The sequence below is a fragment of the Lepidochelys olivacea genome (assembly GCF_965140295.1).
Source record: "Lepidochelys olivacea isolate rLepOli2 genome assembly, chromosome: 19".
NCBI classification, from domain to species: Eukaryota; Metazoa; Chordata; order Testudines; family Cheloniidae; genus Lepidochelys; species Lepidochelys olivacea.
In genome coordinates, this window is record NC_140429.1 from 3,827,351 (window position 1) to 3,846,132 (window position 18,782).

Consider the following 18,782-nt stretch of genomic DNA (forward strand, 5'->3'; position numbering starts at 1 on the left):
GATCATTTCCTTGCTTCTTTGCAGGGTAACTGCATGCGTGGAACCCCCTTCTTGTGCGGTGTTTGGAGAAAACTCCCCAAGAGGAGCCGCAGAGTTGCCCTACCCCACCTCAAGTTTCCTTGCAGGAGGGCACAATCTGGTTCAAGTATAATCCAAAATTAGGCTGTGCCAATCACTCACCATTTTGACAAGTAAAACTCATAGAGTCGGACTGGACATCTCAGAGGGTTATCTGTGTTTTCAGCCATTTCCACTGCTGTTGGAACCTCCTCGTCCTCACTCCGTTTCCTTTTTCCTACAGATAACTTATCTGGATACAGGAAAACGACACCACATGAGCTCAGTGGAGAACAGTCCTCCTCTGTGAGAGTAAGCTGAAGCTGTCTGGTTTAGTTCTGCACCCTGATGGGGCTTTGAGCAGCGCATACATGACGTGCTGTTTGATAGGCTCGCTTTTCACGCAAACTGACACTGTCAAGTCAAACACTGGAAACAACTTTGTCAAATGAATGCCATCACTTGTGTCGCTGACCGTTAAAAAGGAGCCCAACATAATAGAAAGGATCTGTTTCTACACAGATTTAAATGCTGGATCAGGATAATGTAATGGCTTAAACAATATTTAGTTTCACCTTGTTAATGCTGGTTTATAGGGACTGATAAGAGCCCTTGCCCCCATCCACAGCTCAAGTGCTAGAACACCATCGTACCCGTGCACGGTCATCCTCGGTGTGCCTGTTCCCCATCTACCTCAGAGTGTATACATCCTTTCAAAGACAGATCCACTTACCAGCCGCTATCCTTTTCTCCCCCATCTCCTTCTGCTGCACCTTCAGAGCAGACACCCCCACTGCTTTTAATAGTAGTTATATAAAAATGAAATAAAGATCGACCACACAGTATATCTTGCTTATGCAAATGACCTTTGCCAGGACCCAGAATGAATTTTGGGTAAGTTCCGAAACGAAGGATAGGTCTCTATGTACAGCACCTGTATCTATACAGCTGTGGCACATGTGGTGAAGATGCTCGATGGCGATGGAAGAGAGCTCTCCCACCAACCTAAGTGTTCATGTAAACAGTGCTATGTCGCTGTAACCTATGTTGCTCAGGGGGGTGGAATATTCACACCCCTGAGCAACTAAGTTTTGCCAACATAGGCTGTAGTGTAGTCATAGCCTAAGACATAGTGGCCCAATTCTGTATGGACCTGTAACACTATTGGAATCCATGGAGCTACACATGGTGTAAGTCAATGTAGAAATTGGCCCAGTATCCTCCAGAGCCCATCGAACAATCAGACCAGACATATTACAAAGTACCTCCCCTGTGAAAGATGCAATGAATAATAAAATGGCATAATAGCAGAAACCACCTGACAGGCATTTAAAAGAGACTTTGTGGTCACTCATTTAGAAAATAAGTAGTGCATGTTATCAATCTTATCAAGGACTTCAACTCTAGGAGGGAAAAGTAGATGTGTTACTCCCCTCCTGGAGAAGTTAAGAAGACCTAGCACCAAGCAAAAGCGGACCAACAATAGCAACTATCTTAATAGAGAGAATTCATCGCTTATCAAAATTAACTAAAGTAGCCAGTAGCATGATGATCCTGCCTGCTGTCCTTACAAAGTCTCTGATCAGTGGCAGTCAGCATGCTTCCACCAAGTTTTCAATTCACAAACAAGTCAAACATCACCATCCCACCAACAGCTCCTCTCCCAGGGCTCATTGCCACCCCTCACAGAATCAGATTTAGCTTTAGCATTTCCCAGCTTACCCATGAGCTGTAAACCACTACTGCAGCGAAGGAAAGCTGCATTCTCTCTCTATGTCTGGGGCCTGCAAAAGGACAGTTTCCACTCCCTCCTCCTGCATTTCATGTGTGTCAACAGCTCTGGCTGGCTTGGCTTTATGTGTCCTCCGGCTGCTCTGTCTTAGGGGTGTGTATGCTACAAAGCAGATCCTAACTAAGCAGACTAACTTCAAGTGCCCCTGACTTCAATGGGGGCTAAAGGTGCTCAGCACCTTAAGGAGCCTGGTCCTTCGTGCTATCAGCTCTTCAGGAAGGGAATGAATCTTATTCTAGGTTTGCATTGCTGGATGTGCTTTTGCTGCTCTAAAAATGATTAGTGAAAAGCTGTCAAATATTCTGGGCATCTCATTCACAGGTTTCTATCAGCTGTCGGGGCTCATACAGAATTTTGGTTTAAACCCAGCTGGAAGCCAAAAAGAAAAGGGGGTGGGAGGACAAGGGGAGGGAAGTTAAAGTATCAGCAGAATCCCAAATATTAGTAAATGTGCAAAATGCACGACTACATTTTTTCCCCCGTTTTAAAATGAAGCATTGGCAATGGTGTTGGGGCTACAAAAATCCAAATTAAAACCACTCAAGTCATTAGAAAGCAGCAACACACCTGATTCTACCTCTTGTTTTTGAAAAGGTGGGAAAAAACGCAGGTACGTCATCTTGGTGTTGTATTTCAGAGTCCGGGTGCGTCTCATAACGTGGGCAAAGGACAGCTTCAGATGCTCACTGACATTCTTTAGTTGGAAGTATTTGGTATTGAAGAACAGAAGTGTGTTCAATAAGACTATAGGGGAATATGCACCGAGCTGTTTACATTCCCATAAATGTTCCTCTTCAATTCTCGAGAACATGTAACCTGAGGATAATGGGTAAAGGAAAAGGAAAAATCAGCTCTTTACTAAACAACTATCTCATTGTAAGGGCAACTCTCTGCTCTCAGATATGAGTAAGCAGTTTCAGCAGTGACCTGGGGGGCACAATGTGATCCTTGAAGATTTTCATAGGTTTAAGGAAAGCAATAAACCCCTGTTGGATGGGGGAGGAGTTGCACGAAAAAGCCAGGTCCTGCCAGACAAATTATAATATAAATCAAATCCTCCCAGACAACCTGATGCATCAATGACTTGTACATCAGGTCAAACTCAGACCTACAGTAAGTACATTTAACTTGACTGAAATCAACAGAACTGCATACACTTACACAAGGGATAAATATGACCCATCAAGCATGAGGAAGACCAAGCTATTGATCAGTGAGACTTTTCAAAAGCAAATGGAAATAAGGGTCTAAAGCAGCCATTATTTATCTCAGTAAGACCTCAGCACACGTTCATGTTATGTAGCCCAATCAACTCCTTACACATTAACACTTCTTGGTCGTGGAGCATGGATAGTGACGTGATACCTCCATTTGGAGATACACTGCTGTGACATAGTGAACTTGAGAGCAGGTAAAGAAAAGGAATTTATGGAGGTTAATCACAGATGTCAGGTTTCAGAGTAGCAGCCGTGTTAGTCTCTATTCACAAAAAGAAAAGGAGTACTTGTGGCACCTTACAGACTAACAAATTTATCTGAGCATAAGCTTTCGTGACTTACAGCTCACTTCATCGGATGCATTCAGTTTTTTCCACTGAATGCACCTGATGAAATGGGTTTTAACCCACGAAACCTTATGCTCAAATAAATTTGTTAGTCTCTAAGGTGCTATAAGTACTCCTTTTCTAATCACAGATGTGTTAGGTAACCAGAGGTCTTGGTGGATGTAGCACCATGTAAATGCATGGGTTTTCTTTTGTTTTTTTATTAAAAGAAATACACAGAAAGATGGTCATGGATCCAGGTATGCAGTCACCACAATCACTAAAGGTTCTTTGGTACCCTGAAACCAAGCTCCTCTATCCAAATTACAGTGTTTAAAAAAAAAAAAGTGTTCAACTGTTTTAGTTGTATTTATAAAATTACCACCTTTGTCTCATTCAGCGCCCCTCAAGTATACCAACCAGCCAACTCTACAGGAAACAGAGGGAGGATTTATAACAAGACTTTGAAAGCCTCCCATAAAAGATGCTAGGTGAAGAGCATTCAAAAATTAATTCATGAAGCTTCAAGACATATGGCTAAGGGAAGCGTTATACCCATTTTACAGAGGCATAACCTGAGGCAGAGAGATGGTTAAGTGTGTCTTGCTAAAGGTCCCATAGTAAGTAAGTGGCAGAGTTGAATATGGAATCCAGGATTCCCGTCTCTCACAAATGACTACATGTTGTGGAGAGGGGAGGAGGATAGCACCTCACAGTACAGATCACGCACCTAATCATGGTAGACTTAATGGAGTGGTTCAGTGCTGCTGTTCTTTCGCCCCAGCACTCTTCAGATGACATGTACTGTAAGGAGCACCCTTGAGAACTCATTCATTTATAAAGATGGGTTTCACTGTCATGCATGTATATAAAAACAACACAATATGAAAAATAATTGTCCTACCATTTGGAAGTATTGTAGGTTCCCAGATTTTCAATAGTTTTGTAAGTTCAATCATAAACCTGGAATAGGGCTCGGTAAATATGTTATCTATTCTACCATTCTCAAACAGGTACTACAAGAGAAAAGAAAGGAAGAGATACAATTCATAGTTACATAGAAGAGTGCTGACAGGTTACTGAGTGTCAGATTTATTTTGGTTCTCTCCTACGGTATTTCTCTTTGCCTTCCTTTTACAATTACGCTAAAAATGAATGTGCATTTCCAAATCACTCTACTGGCTTCCCAAGTATGATAAACACAGGGACAGTGGCATCTCTTATTAAATGGGAGATGCAGGCACGAATTATTATTAATGCGCAGATCTAGAGCAGTGTTCTGAAAATTTACCATCCTTGAACACAACAAAATACATCCCCAAACATGGCTCTGTCTACAGATGCCAGCGTAATAATTTCAGCCTCTTTCTAATGAACTGGGCTTAAATATGCTAACACAGTGTCTCTTGCCAACACAGACAGCACCTAAGCCTACCAAGGGCACAACCACAGACTTATTATGATGTCACAGGCAGGCTTGTTCTCAGTAATCTTTACGGGGGGAAGTGGTGGGGGGGGAAGAGTTCAATCTTCATCATGAAAGTATTGTCCTTTAATGGCTAATGTACTAGGATACAAACATTCTACTGCAGTTTGGGGAAAAAAAAAAGAAGTTAGCTTGAAAAAGAAATGCAATCCAAAGAAATTTCTGATGCTTCCTAGATGCTGGTCACAGGCAAACCAAATTTATAGTTCTTCTTCCATTTTGTCAAGCATGTCTGGTGAAAAACGTTAAGGTGACAAGTCAACCAACCAACCAAATGAGGTTTAATGCCCAGAAAAGCATTTGATCCTAAATCTCTGAATGGTTACTGGAGAGAGTGAACAAATATGCTACCTAAGGAAAAACTGGCCCCACCTTGAACTGAGTCAGTTTGCGTTTTAAAGAGCTAGTTATAAGGTTCTGGGGGTTTTTTGTCATTGTTTCAGCTTACGGTAAACAAGCAGGCCACAATAACTAGTTACATTTTTTCTTCCTATTGGTTAATTCTAATTTTATTGTTCTCATGATATTATTTCTTTAAGTGGTTTATCTGTGATAACTAACTGCCTAGCAATGGCAGTCCAAGACTTTTTCCAGATATGCTAGCATGTTAAGGAAGGGTGTTCCTTAACCACTCATGATAGGGCCTGCCCTGGCTGCCAGACAGGTTTTTGAGGTTTGTGTGAGGGGTTAAGAATAAGCCTTAAAAATGGGGTAACCAAGTGGCCCTCATCTCCAAAATAAAATCCCAAAAGCCAACAATTACTATAGACACTACATTAAAAAAGTCTTATTTACAAACTTGGCAATGCAGTGGTTCAATGAGTTACCTGCTGAATTCCAAGGCACAAGTATAAGATGCTGTCGGGATCATATTTTTCACCGTTTGGTCTCCGCACCTCTTGGATAAACTGGCACAAGCCAAAACTCAGCTCAGCAAAAGTGCATGACAGAATATCCTCCTTGAGTTTCACAGGTCGAACTGTGGGGAATAGAAATACAGGAGACATAAGACCCCATTCTGCAGGTCTATCCTTCTGTACTTCCTGGTCCCGTACATCACATGAGCAAAGTTGTTACAACATCCATCTCCGACACACAACTCATCTCACGTCTAAAATAACAGTTCATCACTTTCCCATCTTAGTTAACAATTATGACGCAGTTGTTGTTTTCTGAGTATTTAGTAACATCCTTAACTGCCACCATATGTAACCAATACAAATTTTAACTGAGCAATAAGAAAATGGGTACTTAAAACAGAGCAAGACTGTATAGTAGTGTGATCACTGAACCCATGAAATAGTGACTTATAGTTTAGGCTGGCAGTGTAGGTTTCATAAATCAATTTCATTTCTATAGCTGGATTCAGGGGAATCTTGAGTGGGAGAATGATCTTGAGCATTTCCTAGTAGCTCCGGAAATGAATTGGGTGCAGTATGTTTGACTCCTTTACTTAAAGGGAGGAAGGAATTAAGCGTTTAAAGGGTCAGGATGTGGAGAGTGGGAAGAAGAGCAAACATAAGAGTTGGTTCCAGAATAAATGGTCAGAGAACTCTGAGTGAATGCACTGGGCTTGCTCCCTCCATCCCATAGGCAAGTTGCTTCTGCAGACTAGACAGAAAGCCTTTGTGGGGTAAGTTTGGGTATGGAGGCAGCTCCTGGGAGTATGCAGGAAGATGAGTGGAGTTCCCTCACCCGCAAAACATAGGATAGACAAAAACTGAATGGATTGCATTTCTGTGGGAACCTACAACCAGCTGTTCTTATATAACAAAAAAATTCCAAAGGAGCACAGGGAAAAAGTTCTCTTCCTAATCCGAAGATTTTTCCTTTCTGATATAAACCCCTCCCATTCTGTTTCAGAAACTTTTTTTTTTTAATTTATTTCCCCAAAAGTATTTTAAAATCTATCCATTTGTTCTCTTCTCTGCAACCAAACCCCTCCACAACTCTCAACTACTATTTCTAAATTAATGGATTTATTAATCCAGTTCGCCTCAGAAAGCATGCCCATAAAACTCTTGGTGTATTCCTAGGTCAGACTAGGGAAGAGGGAAAGGGAAGCAGTGGCATTGGACTCAGCCTCTGCCAGAACCCCAGAATTACTGGATGCTTCTGCTAAAAATCACCACCAGTGAAAATGTTAACAATGTTGACATTTCAGACATCATTATTAGGCTCTAGAGCCAACGTACCAATGATATAAAAGGAATGCTTCGTGCCTTTCTGAGCTGTAGCATAGCATTGGGAAACATTTGGAAGATTTTTCTATGTAACTGTAAGGGCAAGAAATGAAGGGTCTGATTCTCTGCTTCATCATTCACTATAAAACCAGTGAAGAGTTACAAAACTGGCATATGAATACTTAAATTCTGGAGAAACAGATGGGGACAACACAAGGGTCAGTACAGGGTCATACCCTATGCTAGCTCAGTCAGAACCCTGCACCTCTATAAAACACACCTGTGCTTCAAATCAAGTACAAATGTGCATAAAATAAACACTTGTAGGGACATGAGTGATTGTAATATTTATACTGTTCAACTTCCAAATTTCGAGTCCTGCTTCGATAGGTGACATAATAGATTAAAAACAATAGACAAAAAAGATGCTTAAAAAAACCCAAAACCAATAGCCATGAAACTTGAGACCCGTTTCCTAAAATCCTTGCTCCTAGGGACCTGGGCCTCAGTATCAATGGCACGCCTCTGACTCCATCTTGAGAGCTACATCACAACAGGTGTCCTCCAAGTAGCAGGTTTTGCTTCAACAGAAAAAAGTTTACCTCCAAATTTTAGTTCCCCTTGGTCTTCCTGTGCGTTCTTCCATTGGACCCAATTCCTCCAGGCATTTACCCCATACATGTACTTCAGGGTCATCCCAGAAACAGAGCAGCCTGGATAGGAACCCTGCATAAGATTCCGAGGCTCCACAGAAACAATGGACTTCTTCCTCCCCTGCAGGAAATCCAAAAAAGCTCATATAACAGTGTCCAGTTATGGACCCCTTTTAACCTGATCTCACAGGAAAAGTGCATTACACTTTGACCAGCTAGAAAACGCTTACACTCCTGAAGCTCCTGTTATAACAGAGTGACAGAGGACTTCATAAAGAGTGGAGAAATATTAACTTCATTTTAAAGAAGGGACAACTAAGGCACAGGGAGGTTCTGCACACACAGCAAGTCAATGACAGAGACAAAACATAGGTCTCCTTGCTTCTAGTCTCCTGCCCTAATCCCTGGACAGCAATGCCACAGCCCATGATTAAAATGCATAAACGAGTAAAACTTGATAGTTTTCTGTGCATTATTATACAAATAAAAATATAGGCTCCAAAAAAGTTGCTTTTAAATGCTACACACTCTTTAAATGCTACCCTATAAAAAGAACACTGATTCCTCCTAACAAAAATATCTAATTTTATAGAATAAACATAAAATGTAGATAAAATATTTCCAATCCTGATCTTTGTTTCCTTATTTTGTGTTTGTTCAAACTCACGAAAAGTAAATATGTACGTAAGATTAGCACCTTAGATACATGGAGTTTTTAATATGATGGAAGGATGCTTTCTTACCCGTCTTTTTGGCTGTGGGAAGCCATCTCTATGTCTCCGCCTTGCTCGTGAACGTGAGTGGAGACCCAGTCCTTTACTGAGCGGGTCAAATGAGTCTAAAGTCAAAACAACATCAGCACAAGTTAAATTAATTATATGATTTAACGGGGCCATCTAGAAATGAGAGTTTCAGACATTACTAACTATCTTAAAATTCGAGATGCCACATCTGGATATTCCTATTGCATTACCACTGGATAGTTAAGCAGTGGTATTAAGTTTGTAAAGCAGCTCTGTTGAGGTTGTCAGCTAGAAGGAAGCTCGGAGATGGAGGACTCCTATGTAAGGGACATGGAATTCTCAGGGTAGGGGGAAAAGCCCCAATACACTGATGTGCTTCTCTACATAAGAAACTGATATCCTTTGTACTTATGAAAGACTCATTAAGACTCCCACCAGGACAGAGAGGTGTCAAATTCACAAGCAGTCAATGAAGAGTAACCACTATTCTCTATCAAATCCTCTAAACGATGTTTTTTTAAAGTGTAAGCAAACACGTGCTCTATGTTATAGGGTTCAAGTATCTCTATTAGAGAAGATGTACTGCAGCTTTAAGAACATGCATTTGTACTGAGTAACGAACATAAGCCCTTCATGGGCAAATTAACTTCTTGCATTAAAGATAACGGAAGGCTAGTTCCCAGCAAATCATGTAGATTTTTTTTTTAATACGTGACAGTGCATTTTTCTACATGTTACACAAACCTGAGGGAAAGTCTGCCTCCAGGTCCTGCTCCATGTCCCCTTTAGAGAACTGCCTCAGCTCGGGGTCTGGATCCTGCATGGCATTTGATCGTAAGGCATAGTGATTCAGCTCGTCCTCCCAGCTGTGTGGAGTTGACACTGCTTCCGATTCTAGGTCTCCACTGTAGGTGCTGCCTTGATCTGCAATTAAGAGGAGCCATGTACACCAAATGCACCAAACGGAAAAAGAGATGTACAGTAGGACCCAAGTCCTCTCTGCAAATAAAATACCAACCTTTCTCAAATATCTTAGGGTCCAGGAATAGCTCATGCTCAGATGTTTGGGATCCTTAAGAGAAAAAAAAAATACAACTAGAATTCGTATGGACATGAAGTATTTTACTTATTTAAAACAGCAGCTGAAATGCAGAATTTCTTAGCTCATATAATTGATCCAAAAGGTTATGAGACTAATCAGTCAATCTTGGGCGAAGAATAGTGCGGGCAGGTGGCGTGCAGATTCTATATTCCCCACTATCACTCTACTAATACACCTTAACCTGGGCTCCAGTCATCTCATGGAAAAATAAACCCAAACCCCCCATCATTCACACACCATTTTCTTAATTTTTTTCCTCACCTCACTATTTACTGGGGTCATTTGCAGACAAACAGGATCTTTGTTTTGACTTTTCAGGTTGCTTCCCATCTTTCATAAGGGGAGATTTCCCCCTTCTCCCCCCAATCCCTTCTACAGTCCAGTCGATGAAAACCCGACTTAGACAGCTGGGAAGCACTTGGGTGGCATAACCAGCTCTATGCTACTCTCCTGGTGCACACCACCTGAAAATGCACAAAGTTCTGGGGCAACAGCTCCGCACCCCCTGGGGTCTCTTACTGCCAATGCAAGTGAGACCAGCCCCTGGCTTCCCCCAAGATCAGGGAAGTGTAAAAATGCCACGTTGCCACCTCTGGCCCCCTGTACCTCCTCTGGTCCTTTGACAAGTACAGCTCAACCATACCCAAGGTTCTAGCCCATAAACCCCTGAAAAAAATCACATGTGGCTACTTGTGAGTGAGGGGATCAGGACCTGCAATGGGAACCGAGCAGCAATCGTAAATGAATTTTAAAGAAAAAACAAACATGCCCTCAAAATAAACAACAAAAAAACAGACGGCAGGATATGGAAGCAAAATTATTTCTGAATGGACTATGCGTTTAAAGTATTCAAGGAAGCATCCTGGCTTTAAGAGACGGGTAACCAAAATCCCTTATGGAGGAAGGCCATTTTCACTGCATTTGCCCATGGGAAAATAAAATAGCAGCTTGCTGATGGGGCAAAAGGAAGGCTTATCACAGCATGAGGCAGGGGCATCTGGTCCAATGCAGGCAAAGCTGACATTTACCTACCTTTCACAGAAATGCTTCCTTTAATATCCTTTTTAAAATGATCACATACCTCCATGAGAGTGCGTTTTTTCCTTCTCTTCATCTTCTGCAATCATTTCTGCCATTTGAAGGAGATCAGCCTCAAATGGATTTGTGGGAATCTTCTCCTTGATGTCCTGAATAGTCTCTATGATCTTATCAGCATTGTCCAGAGTAGTTGGGATAAGCATGGGAACTGGAACCTAAACACACACAGGAAAGTTTAGATTTCCGAGCAATGACTTGTTTTGTTGTACATGAAGTAGTTTTTTGTGTACCAAATGCATTGAAGAGGATCCAGCTATTTTTCTTCCTCTGGCTCTTAGTCTGTGTTGCCCTTTAGTCTATCTGCAGATGGGATAACTTGCTGTATCTCTGCAATAACCGGAACGATTCCTTTTACCACCACCTCTTTCCCCTACTGCCCAGCTTTATGACTCTGCATAATGACCAAAACGAATCAAGTGGAAGAGGACTGGATGGGATTCCCTCTAAACCCCATAACTGACCAGAGATTTGAGTGCCAGAAGAGCTCAATGTCTGAACACATGGCCTTTGTGGCACTTCCAGCCTCTGAAAACTCTGGGACCTAGACCCCAGGATCTGAATCTGAACCCAAGATTCTCACATTGGATTAGCCTATGCTAACTCTTTTCCTAAAAGGATGTTTACAGTATTTACATTGCTAGAGGTTCTGAAAGCACCCTGGGACAGTGGTAGAAACGCTACATAAGCGGGTATTTTGTTATAGATAAGAGAGACTCAGGCCGAAGATTTTAGGAAATCTCTATCTAATTCAAATCTTTTGATAATGAAGTTGGGACCCCTGGGTTATAATTTAAGGTACAGTAGCAGAGAAGCTCTTTGAGGATGGGTATTAAATTTTAAGTGACCTCTAAGGCAATGGGACATGACTATAGCTCTTGCAACCATCTTTTCCCCCGAATACTGCCTACTGGGATGTGTTTAGACAGAGTAAGAACAAATATAACCCTCACTGTTCTTTGTTCTAGCGAGACCAATCTGTAAACTGCAGGCCATAGAACATAACCATGAGTTGTCAGATGAGCTAAAGGGTAACTTACAGGTACTGGGACCCCAAGTGGAACTGGCGTATACTGGGTGAAGAGGTGAAGGGGCACGGGCACAAACACTGGTACAGGAACAGGCACCACAAGGATTTGGGGTCGAACTTCATCTTCCTCTGTCATATTAAAAAAAAAAAAAAAAAGTGGTTTGGTTCCCAGAGGCAAGGGAGCGTCTGACAACTCAGTAATATCTCAGAGTGGTCCATGGAGAATCATTATTAATAATTCCATTAACAGTGACTTCTGCTTGTAACTCTCCACGCACAACCTTGTACGTTCATCCCAGTGACTGACATGTCTACATAGCTGTGCGCACACCTCCTGCCCCTAGCTCTTAACAGAGGATTACATGCCAGGTAATAAGACAGATTTACCTGAAACAGGACAGGATTCCTGTCAAGACAGATAAATGTATGTATCACAGAAAGTCAAGGGCTATGACTTAGACCACTCTTCACCGGACTAGCTTCCACCCCCTTTTATGGCAAGGGCTAAATCCTGGTCACAAAGGGTCAAATGGGAGTTTTACGATTGATTTCACTTGAATTGGAATATAGCCTTAAAACGTTTAGGGCAAGTATTCAAAGAGGATGCCAAATTTGTGCCTTTGTCTGCATCAATAAAAGCCAGCATTTTATTGAAAAACTGCACCTACACATGCCAAGTGGATTACTCCATATCTAACTATTTAATTCACCCACACTGGGTTTAAGTTTGACACTCCACTCTTTTTATGGACTTACTCTAGCAAATCCCCTGCATCTTCCTTGGAAGTGACATTTAACTTTAGTGCTGTTATTAGAAACTGTTAGGTGTACAATTCAGATGTAAACAATACTGTGACCATATACATGAACAATGGCGGAGAAAGGTATTTCATATGCTGTTCTATCAGAAGAAGGATGATTGAAATGAATACTAGACTGCGCGATCTTGTGTCTTGTACTCAAATTGGGAGCCAAAAACTCCTTAATTCTAATCCTAGAGCAACACAAGGTCCCTCCGTAGCCTTCAGCATGTCTCTTGACCTCCCTGCTTCACTTTCCATGTCTATAACATGACGATGGCACCCTTGTGAAAGTTAGAGACGATTCCAAGATGCATTCCACATGCAGTTTTCATGCACTTCAAGAAATGCAGATGGAGATTCTTATATAGTTATAACAGAAAATGATGCTTAAAAGCACTATGCAATCAAGCAAAACCCTTTTATTTTAATATTAGAAATCCTTGTCACACACACTGTTACTCATTCACCTGCAATACAGGCCTTTTTTTAAAAAGGAAGGCAACCTGACACGTACCAGTCTGGCATTCCTTATTCTGGGTATGAGGTTTGCAAGATGTGGCCTTGGTCTGGGTGATCGGCTTGCACAATAATGCTTTGTTTTTTAAAAGCCTTGGAGGTTGTGATGGTGGTAGTTTCAGGGCATCTGTCTGAGTACTAGCCTGGTTTTAAATACAGAAAAGAAAGTATGTTAAGTTCAATACATTTGGCTATGGTATTTTGTTACAATATGAGATACAAGCCTCCTGCAATATAAGACAGATATAATTTAAAAAATGGAGAATTTGGTATGCAACATACTTTACTGTTAAAGTGTGATAACCACAAAAAATTTTAAAAAATGGTATCTTATTTGCTCCTCGTGTGTCTTTACATCTCTCTCTTATTTCTGTCAGTGAAGCAAAGGGTGTTTTGTTTATTGCTGTCAACACTGCTGAGAATAAACCTGCAAGAGTGTCTTGTTTTAGATAACAAATAATGCTGGCTAAGTTCTGATTTGAAACCTTAACTGTTTAACAAATATCTAAGACCTAGAAAGAACACAGCTTAGTTTTCAGATGCCATGTGGGGAATGCAATTAGAAATATCCCATCAACTAGGCAAATTCACATGAAGTCACTAAAAGGGAAAAAATATAAAAGTAGAACACACCAAGCCCGTCAATCTTAGGATCACTTTTTTGACTGTAAGCAGACTGATTAGTTTTGTTTCTAATTTCCTGCACACTGTGCTGAATCTCTCTCTCTCTCATCATCTATTCCAATAGCATGATCAGATTACAGTAGAGACTCCACTAAGGGGAGGGAACATATATTTGCATTAATGGGCATATCGTAGTTTAGAACATCAAATCAGCAGTTTACCAGTGTACACCAGAAGAAAGACTTCTCTGTGCAGTAAAAATTCTAGCTATCTATGAAGATGTTAACACGTTGGATGTATTTTGAATCTCAGTCACTGTCAGAAAAAAGATCAGTTTAAATAACTGCTGTAACACTACATATGGAAAAGAGATATTTGATGTTTGGATAATATCTCTAACAAATTAGTGTGTCTGAGCAAAGCGTGGGGGAGGGAGAGCAGGAGGAAGCGTAAAGGTTCTTTTGCAAAAAACTTACATCTCCAATGATCTTTGCTGTCACAGTAGGAACTGCACCTGTTAATTAGAACAGCATAAACTTAATTTCTGTGTTGCCTAACAGCAGGGCCCTCTTCCTACAGAGGTCAAGTCTTAATCCCCACTGGGCCCAATTCTCTGTTGAATTTAATTAACATTATAGTTATTTACACCTATGCAAAGTGAATGTGAAACCCTCGCCATTCTAATCTGGTAGCATTTTACATTGGCTCTGCAGTGGTATAAGTGAAGGCACAAAGTGCAGGGCAATGAAGAACTGGGCCTGTTATCTTCAGTGAGAGCAGGACCTAATGCTGCCTATCAGATCTATGAGCAACCAAAATATAAGCCCAAGGAAAAAAAGATATAAAGACTTTGAAATTGAGTATTGAGGAATTCTACCTTGTAAGACGGTGTTGGAATTAACCGTGGGCTGGGCAGCAGGGGCACTTGCTAGGGATACCACGTTTGCTATGACTGGAGTTGAATCCTTCCTTAGAGAAGGAGGGCCTGATGAAGACGTTGGTGTCATGGAAAGGTTTGCTGTTTAGAAAAAGCAGAAGAAATACAGTGTAAGCATTAATATTACTGATAACAGGGCGTATTCATAGCTAGTCTAACATATGATGCAAGAACCACCCTCCACTCCAATATATACACTCTTATAGTTAAAAGCTTGTTGTAAGTGTCAACCGCAGGTTTTCAATTTAGATTAAAAAAAAATCTGTTTCTTTAAATTCCATATGCAAACCATGCTACCCAATCAGTGGGACATCTCAGATGTTCATCACAGCATGAAAGGACCTTTCTATTTGTATTATTATGTTTTATTACATAAGTGCCATAGGGCCAACTGAGAATGGGACTGCACTGTGCTAGGAACTGTACAAACTGTAGTATAAGAGACAGACCATGCCCAAAATCCTTATAATCTAAACAACTCAGGCGAATTGTAACCATGTCCTACAAGACTCTTCACTATCAAAGGTTTGTTTAAGTCCTTGACATTCATAATCCCCACGTTTACCATATTTCACAAAAGGTACTGTTCCTAGGAGTCTCTGGTACTAATCCGGACATGAGGCCAGATTTTCAGAAGTATTGCACACCTGTAGCACTTCTGTTTCAGATGAAGTTGCAGGTACTCTGAACTTCTGAAAATCAGGGCCATGGTACCTATCACTATCCTTACTACTTAAAACACACTAACTGACAAACTTTACACTACACCAGGAGTGTCAAATGTTTTAGTGACGGTGTGAGAGTATAAATTAAATTACTGAGTTACATATTACCCTCAATCCACAGCAAAAGTCCCACTGCTATCAATAGGAGATTTGCACAAGGATCAAGGGTAGAATATGGCCTGGAAGCATACAATACACTTTAATATTATTTATTATTTGGTGAGTAATTTACAGTGTTGCAGTCACTATCATTCACTGGCAGAATATGCCCCTCTTTAGGACCACTACTATTTCTCCCCTTTGTTTCTCTACCTCTTCCTGTCTTCCTCCCCTCTAACACTTCATTCCCTACAGCAACTCACAGTTCCTATTCCTTTGGGATGAACTTTCACCCTCCTTCCCATTCCATCTGCTCAAATAATCAGTGAGGAATAGCTACAGCTTACATCAAGCTTAACACTAATATTTTAAGAGTCAACACCTAACGAAACTGGAGCTCGGAGTCATTGTTTCAAAATGTCTGCACATTTGGGAAGACAACCCAGCACTGGTTAAACTGAGTTCACATTTGAAAGTTTGTCTTCGCAATCATGAGGTTTACAAATGTATTTTTTTTAATTAATACGTAGATTCTGCCAAATATAATGCTGCCATGTGGGCCGCTTCAAGAAAACCAGATGCCTGATATCTCTTCAATGGACATTACTCTAATCGAATGTGCTTTTGCGAACAGTGACACTCAAAAAATAATTTCTTATTTGTCTCGTTTTCTCTACATTGAGCATTTATGTCTACTTAACACGTAGAGAAATCTTGTTTCTCCGCTAGAGAGGATTCAAGTAACAAGAGGCAGAAAAGCCCTATATCAGTGTTTCTCAACCTGAGTGAGGAGGGATCACAAGTGCAAGGCCAGCATTAGGGGGTGGCAAGCAGGGCACTTGTCTGGGGCCTCATGCCACAGGGGGGCCTGTGAAGCTAAGTTATATGCTTCAGCCCCGGGCAGCAGGGCTCAGGCTTTGGTTTAGTAGAGGGTAAAAAAAATATATTTATTTATTTTTTTAAAAGACCAAAGCGGGTTGCCAGCACAGAAAGGTTGAGAAACATGGCCCTGTATCATAGAATCATTTAGAAGGGACTGCTAGGGTCTAGTCTAACCCGCTGCCAAGATGCGGGATATACCTGAGTCCATCCAATGGCTATTCTCTCAGTAGGGGGTGTGTGCGTACATTATTTATGAAAAGATCCACTGAACTGAGTTTCCCCCGAAATGTACATACTGCATTATCCAAAGCAATTGTTCTGTTCTTATGTTCTAATTCACATCCTATTTTACCTGTGTTGTTCTGAGGTGGGGGTTCAGACACAGTTTGCTGATTACAGAACATCAAAATACAAAGCAGGTTGCAAAAATGTTTGATCTCCCCTTGCCATTTCATAGACTCACTGAGTTTACCTTGTCTTTTACAACCATCACACTTTGCCATCTAAAAAAAAAACAGCACAGGGAAAAAAATTAAACTCAAATACCAGGATAACAATGCATGCATATAAGTGACCCCCTTCCCACCTACCTCCAAAAAAAGCTTTCAGCTTATATGCTGGTTACTTTTATAATAGCCGCAACATTTAGTGGCATTGCCACAAAACAGCCTAAGGAATGAGAGCATTATATGGTGTTCTCCTGCGAGGTTCCTCTATATGTAGAACTGGTGTTCACAACTTGTGGGGGGTGGGGGGCATTCAAAGCCACAAAGGGAACCTGGCACCCAACTCCCCTTTCTACCTTTGGCTATCTCCTCTGCAAAGCCTAGGAGCAGCACCAAAGACAATAAACAGGATTTTATAATTAAAGAGGCACAGGGTGGTGAGCTGAGTGTGCCCCAGAGTGAGTCAGAGAACAAGCAGGGCTGAAGACCCAAATAACCTGACTAATTCTGACAGTAAATGAAAAACACCAAAGAGCAAAGACTTCTTTTTCATTCAGCTCCCACAGATATGCACAATTTTAACGGAAGCAGAGATCCACTGTAGACAGTTTCACGCAGCTCTTGGGCTTCAGAAGTTCTTTTGTTATGGCATTTAAATTTCAGAAAGTGTCGCATGAAAGCTACTTACCTGATAAAACAAAACCGTAAATTTAGACATGCACTCTTCTGAGCAGAACTCCTCCATCTTCCCCCCAAAGTGATTCTGGACCAGTTTGGGGGAAGCCTGTAAACAGTAACTGCACATTTTACAGTGGTTTCCCCAACGTTTAGCCAAGTCGTGTTTATAGAGCAGTTTACAACCTAAGACATCAAAGGAAGAACAAAAAAAAATTTTTTTATATCAAATTAAGGTGTTTATTTAGCTCTTGCAGTTAATTGTGACTTTTATAATCTATTTTAATATATTATCGTAAAGTATGGACAAAGACCTAGGAAGGTTAACAGATGAGATTTCTCATTTTCTTGCCCTAATTTTATGGCAGAATGCTTTCTGATAGGATTTACCTGACACACAGGCCTGCCTTTTCTTACCTTCACTACAGAATGGCTTGTCTATTCCTGAGAATCGCACTGTCTCCTTGATAATCTTCTCAATTTTGCAGTATGCACACATTGCCATTACACTACTTCTCTTCTTATATTCATCACAGCACGTCTTCCCACAAAACTGAAACATTTTACCCTGTAATTACATGAGAATAATGCAATTATGCAAAATCTTGTTTTCCCTCCAAAACCAGTATTTTTAAATAGTTAAAAAACAAAAAAAAACACATGTAAGGGATTTCTAGTGCTGGTGAAAGTCACCATTTGATAATGCTGGAGAATAAAGTCCGCAGAACAGGTGCAGCACAAGATGGGAGTGGAAAGGTTCCCACAGATGCACCCATCAATGTTCTTCACTCCTGATCGAAGGGATCATCTCTAGAGGCAAGAAGGAAAGCTGCCTACATAGTCATTTAATCCTTTGCCTTTCTTCTGAGGCAATCAAAAAGGAAGCAAATCAATGCCAATTCTGATGGTGGTTTTGCTGTACTGAACCTACTACCCAAATCCCAGGATAGCTGGCCATAGCAAGACACCGAAGGACTATTGCCAGGTTATTGCCCCTCGTTAGGGTTTTGTGTCCGTTTCTGATTCAGAAAGATCTGCATGCAAAGCTCTAATCTTTATTACCTTGTAGTCAAGCAGTTCAGGTTTGGTTGCAAACAGTCGGTTACAGTGCTGACACTTGAGTTTCACAACAGTGCGGGCGAAAGTGACTTGCTGGGACTGAGCAGCGAGCCTCTGGAGACCAGCTGCAGCTGAGCTGCTCATGGGACTGGGGGAGACAGTCGAGGTAGTGCCACCTGATGCGGATACCGTTGCCCCAGAGGGAATGCTCACAATGACTTGACCCTGCGACAAGGGCACCACAGAGGAGGAGTTCATTCCTGCAGGCTTGTTGAACAAGTTCTGTTGGAAAGCAATTGAGGAAGGTATATTTTGCAACAGGAAACCCATGT

The 18,782-nt window shown here is 41.2% G+C and overlaps 1 protein-coding gene across 2 annotated transcripts in view; it reads right to left on the reverse strand.

The window, feature by feature from the left end:
• Window positions 1-18,782, reverse strand: part of LOC311533079 (zinc finger MYM-type protein 4) — a 55,401-nt gene that overhangs the window by 3,525 nt on the left and 33,094 nt on the right. For both annotated transcript variants that reach the window (XM_084652178.1, XM_084652179.1), the window contains exons 12-28: window positions 18,454-18,732; window positions 17,809-17,959; window positions 17,405-17,577; window positions 16,623-16,773; window positions 14,505-14,645; window positions 14,104-14,141; window positions 13,002-13,146; window positions 11,695-11,813; window positions 10,641-10,812; window positions 9,476-9,529; window positions 9,202-9,381; window positions 8,458-8,552; window positions 7,664-7,835; window positions 5,706-5,857; window positions 4,297-4,408; window positions 2,417-2,665; window positions 181-310 (exon numbers count right to left, since the gene is read on the reverse strand). In XM_084652178.1, the coding sequence (XP_084508304.1) occupies window positions 181-310; window positions 2,417-2,665; window positions 4,297-4,408; window positions 5,706-5,857; window positions 7,664-7,835; window positions 8,458-8,552; window positions 9,202-9,381; window positions 9,476-9,529; window positions 10,641-10,812; window positions 11,695-11,813; window positions 13,002-13,146; window positions 14,104-14,141; window positions 14,505-14,645; window positions 16,623-16,773; window positions 17,405-17,577; window positions 17,809-17,959; window positions 18,454-18,732 (2,513 nt within the window). The remainder of the gene's footprint in view (window positions 1-180; window positions 311-2,416; window positions 2,666-4,296; window positions 4,409-5,705; window positions 5,858-7,663; window positions 7,836-8,457; window positions 8,553-9,201; window positions 9,382-9,475; window positions 9,530-10,640; window positions 10,813-11,694; window positions 11,814-13,001; window positions 13,147-14,103; window positions 14,142-14,504; window positions 14,646-16,622; window positions 16,774-17,404; window positions 17,578-17,808; window positions 17,960-18,453; window positions 18,733-18,782) is intronic.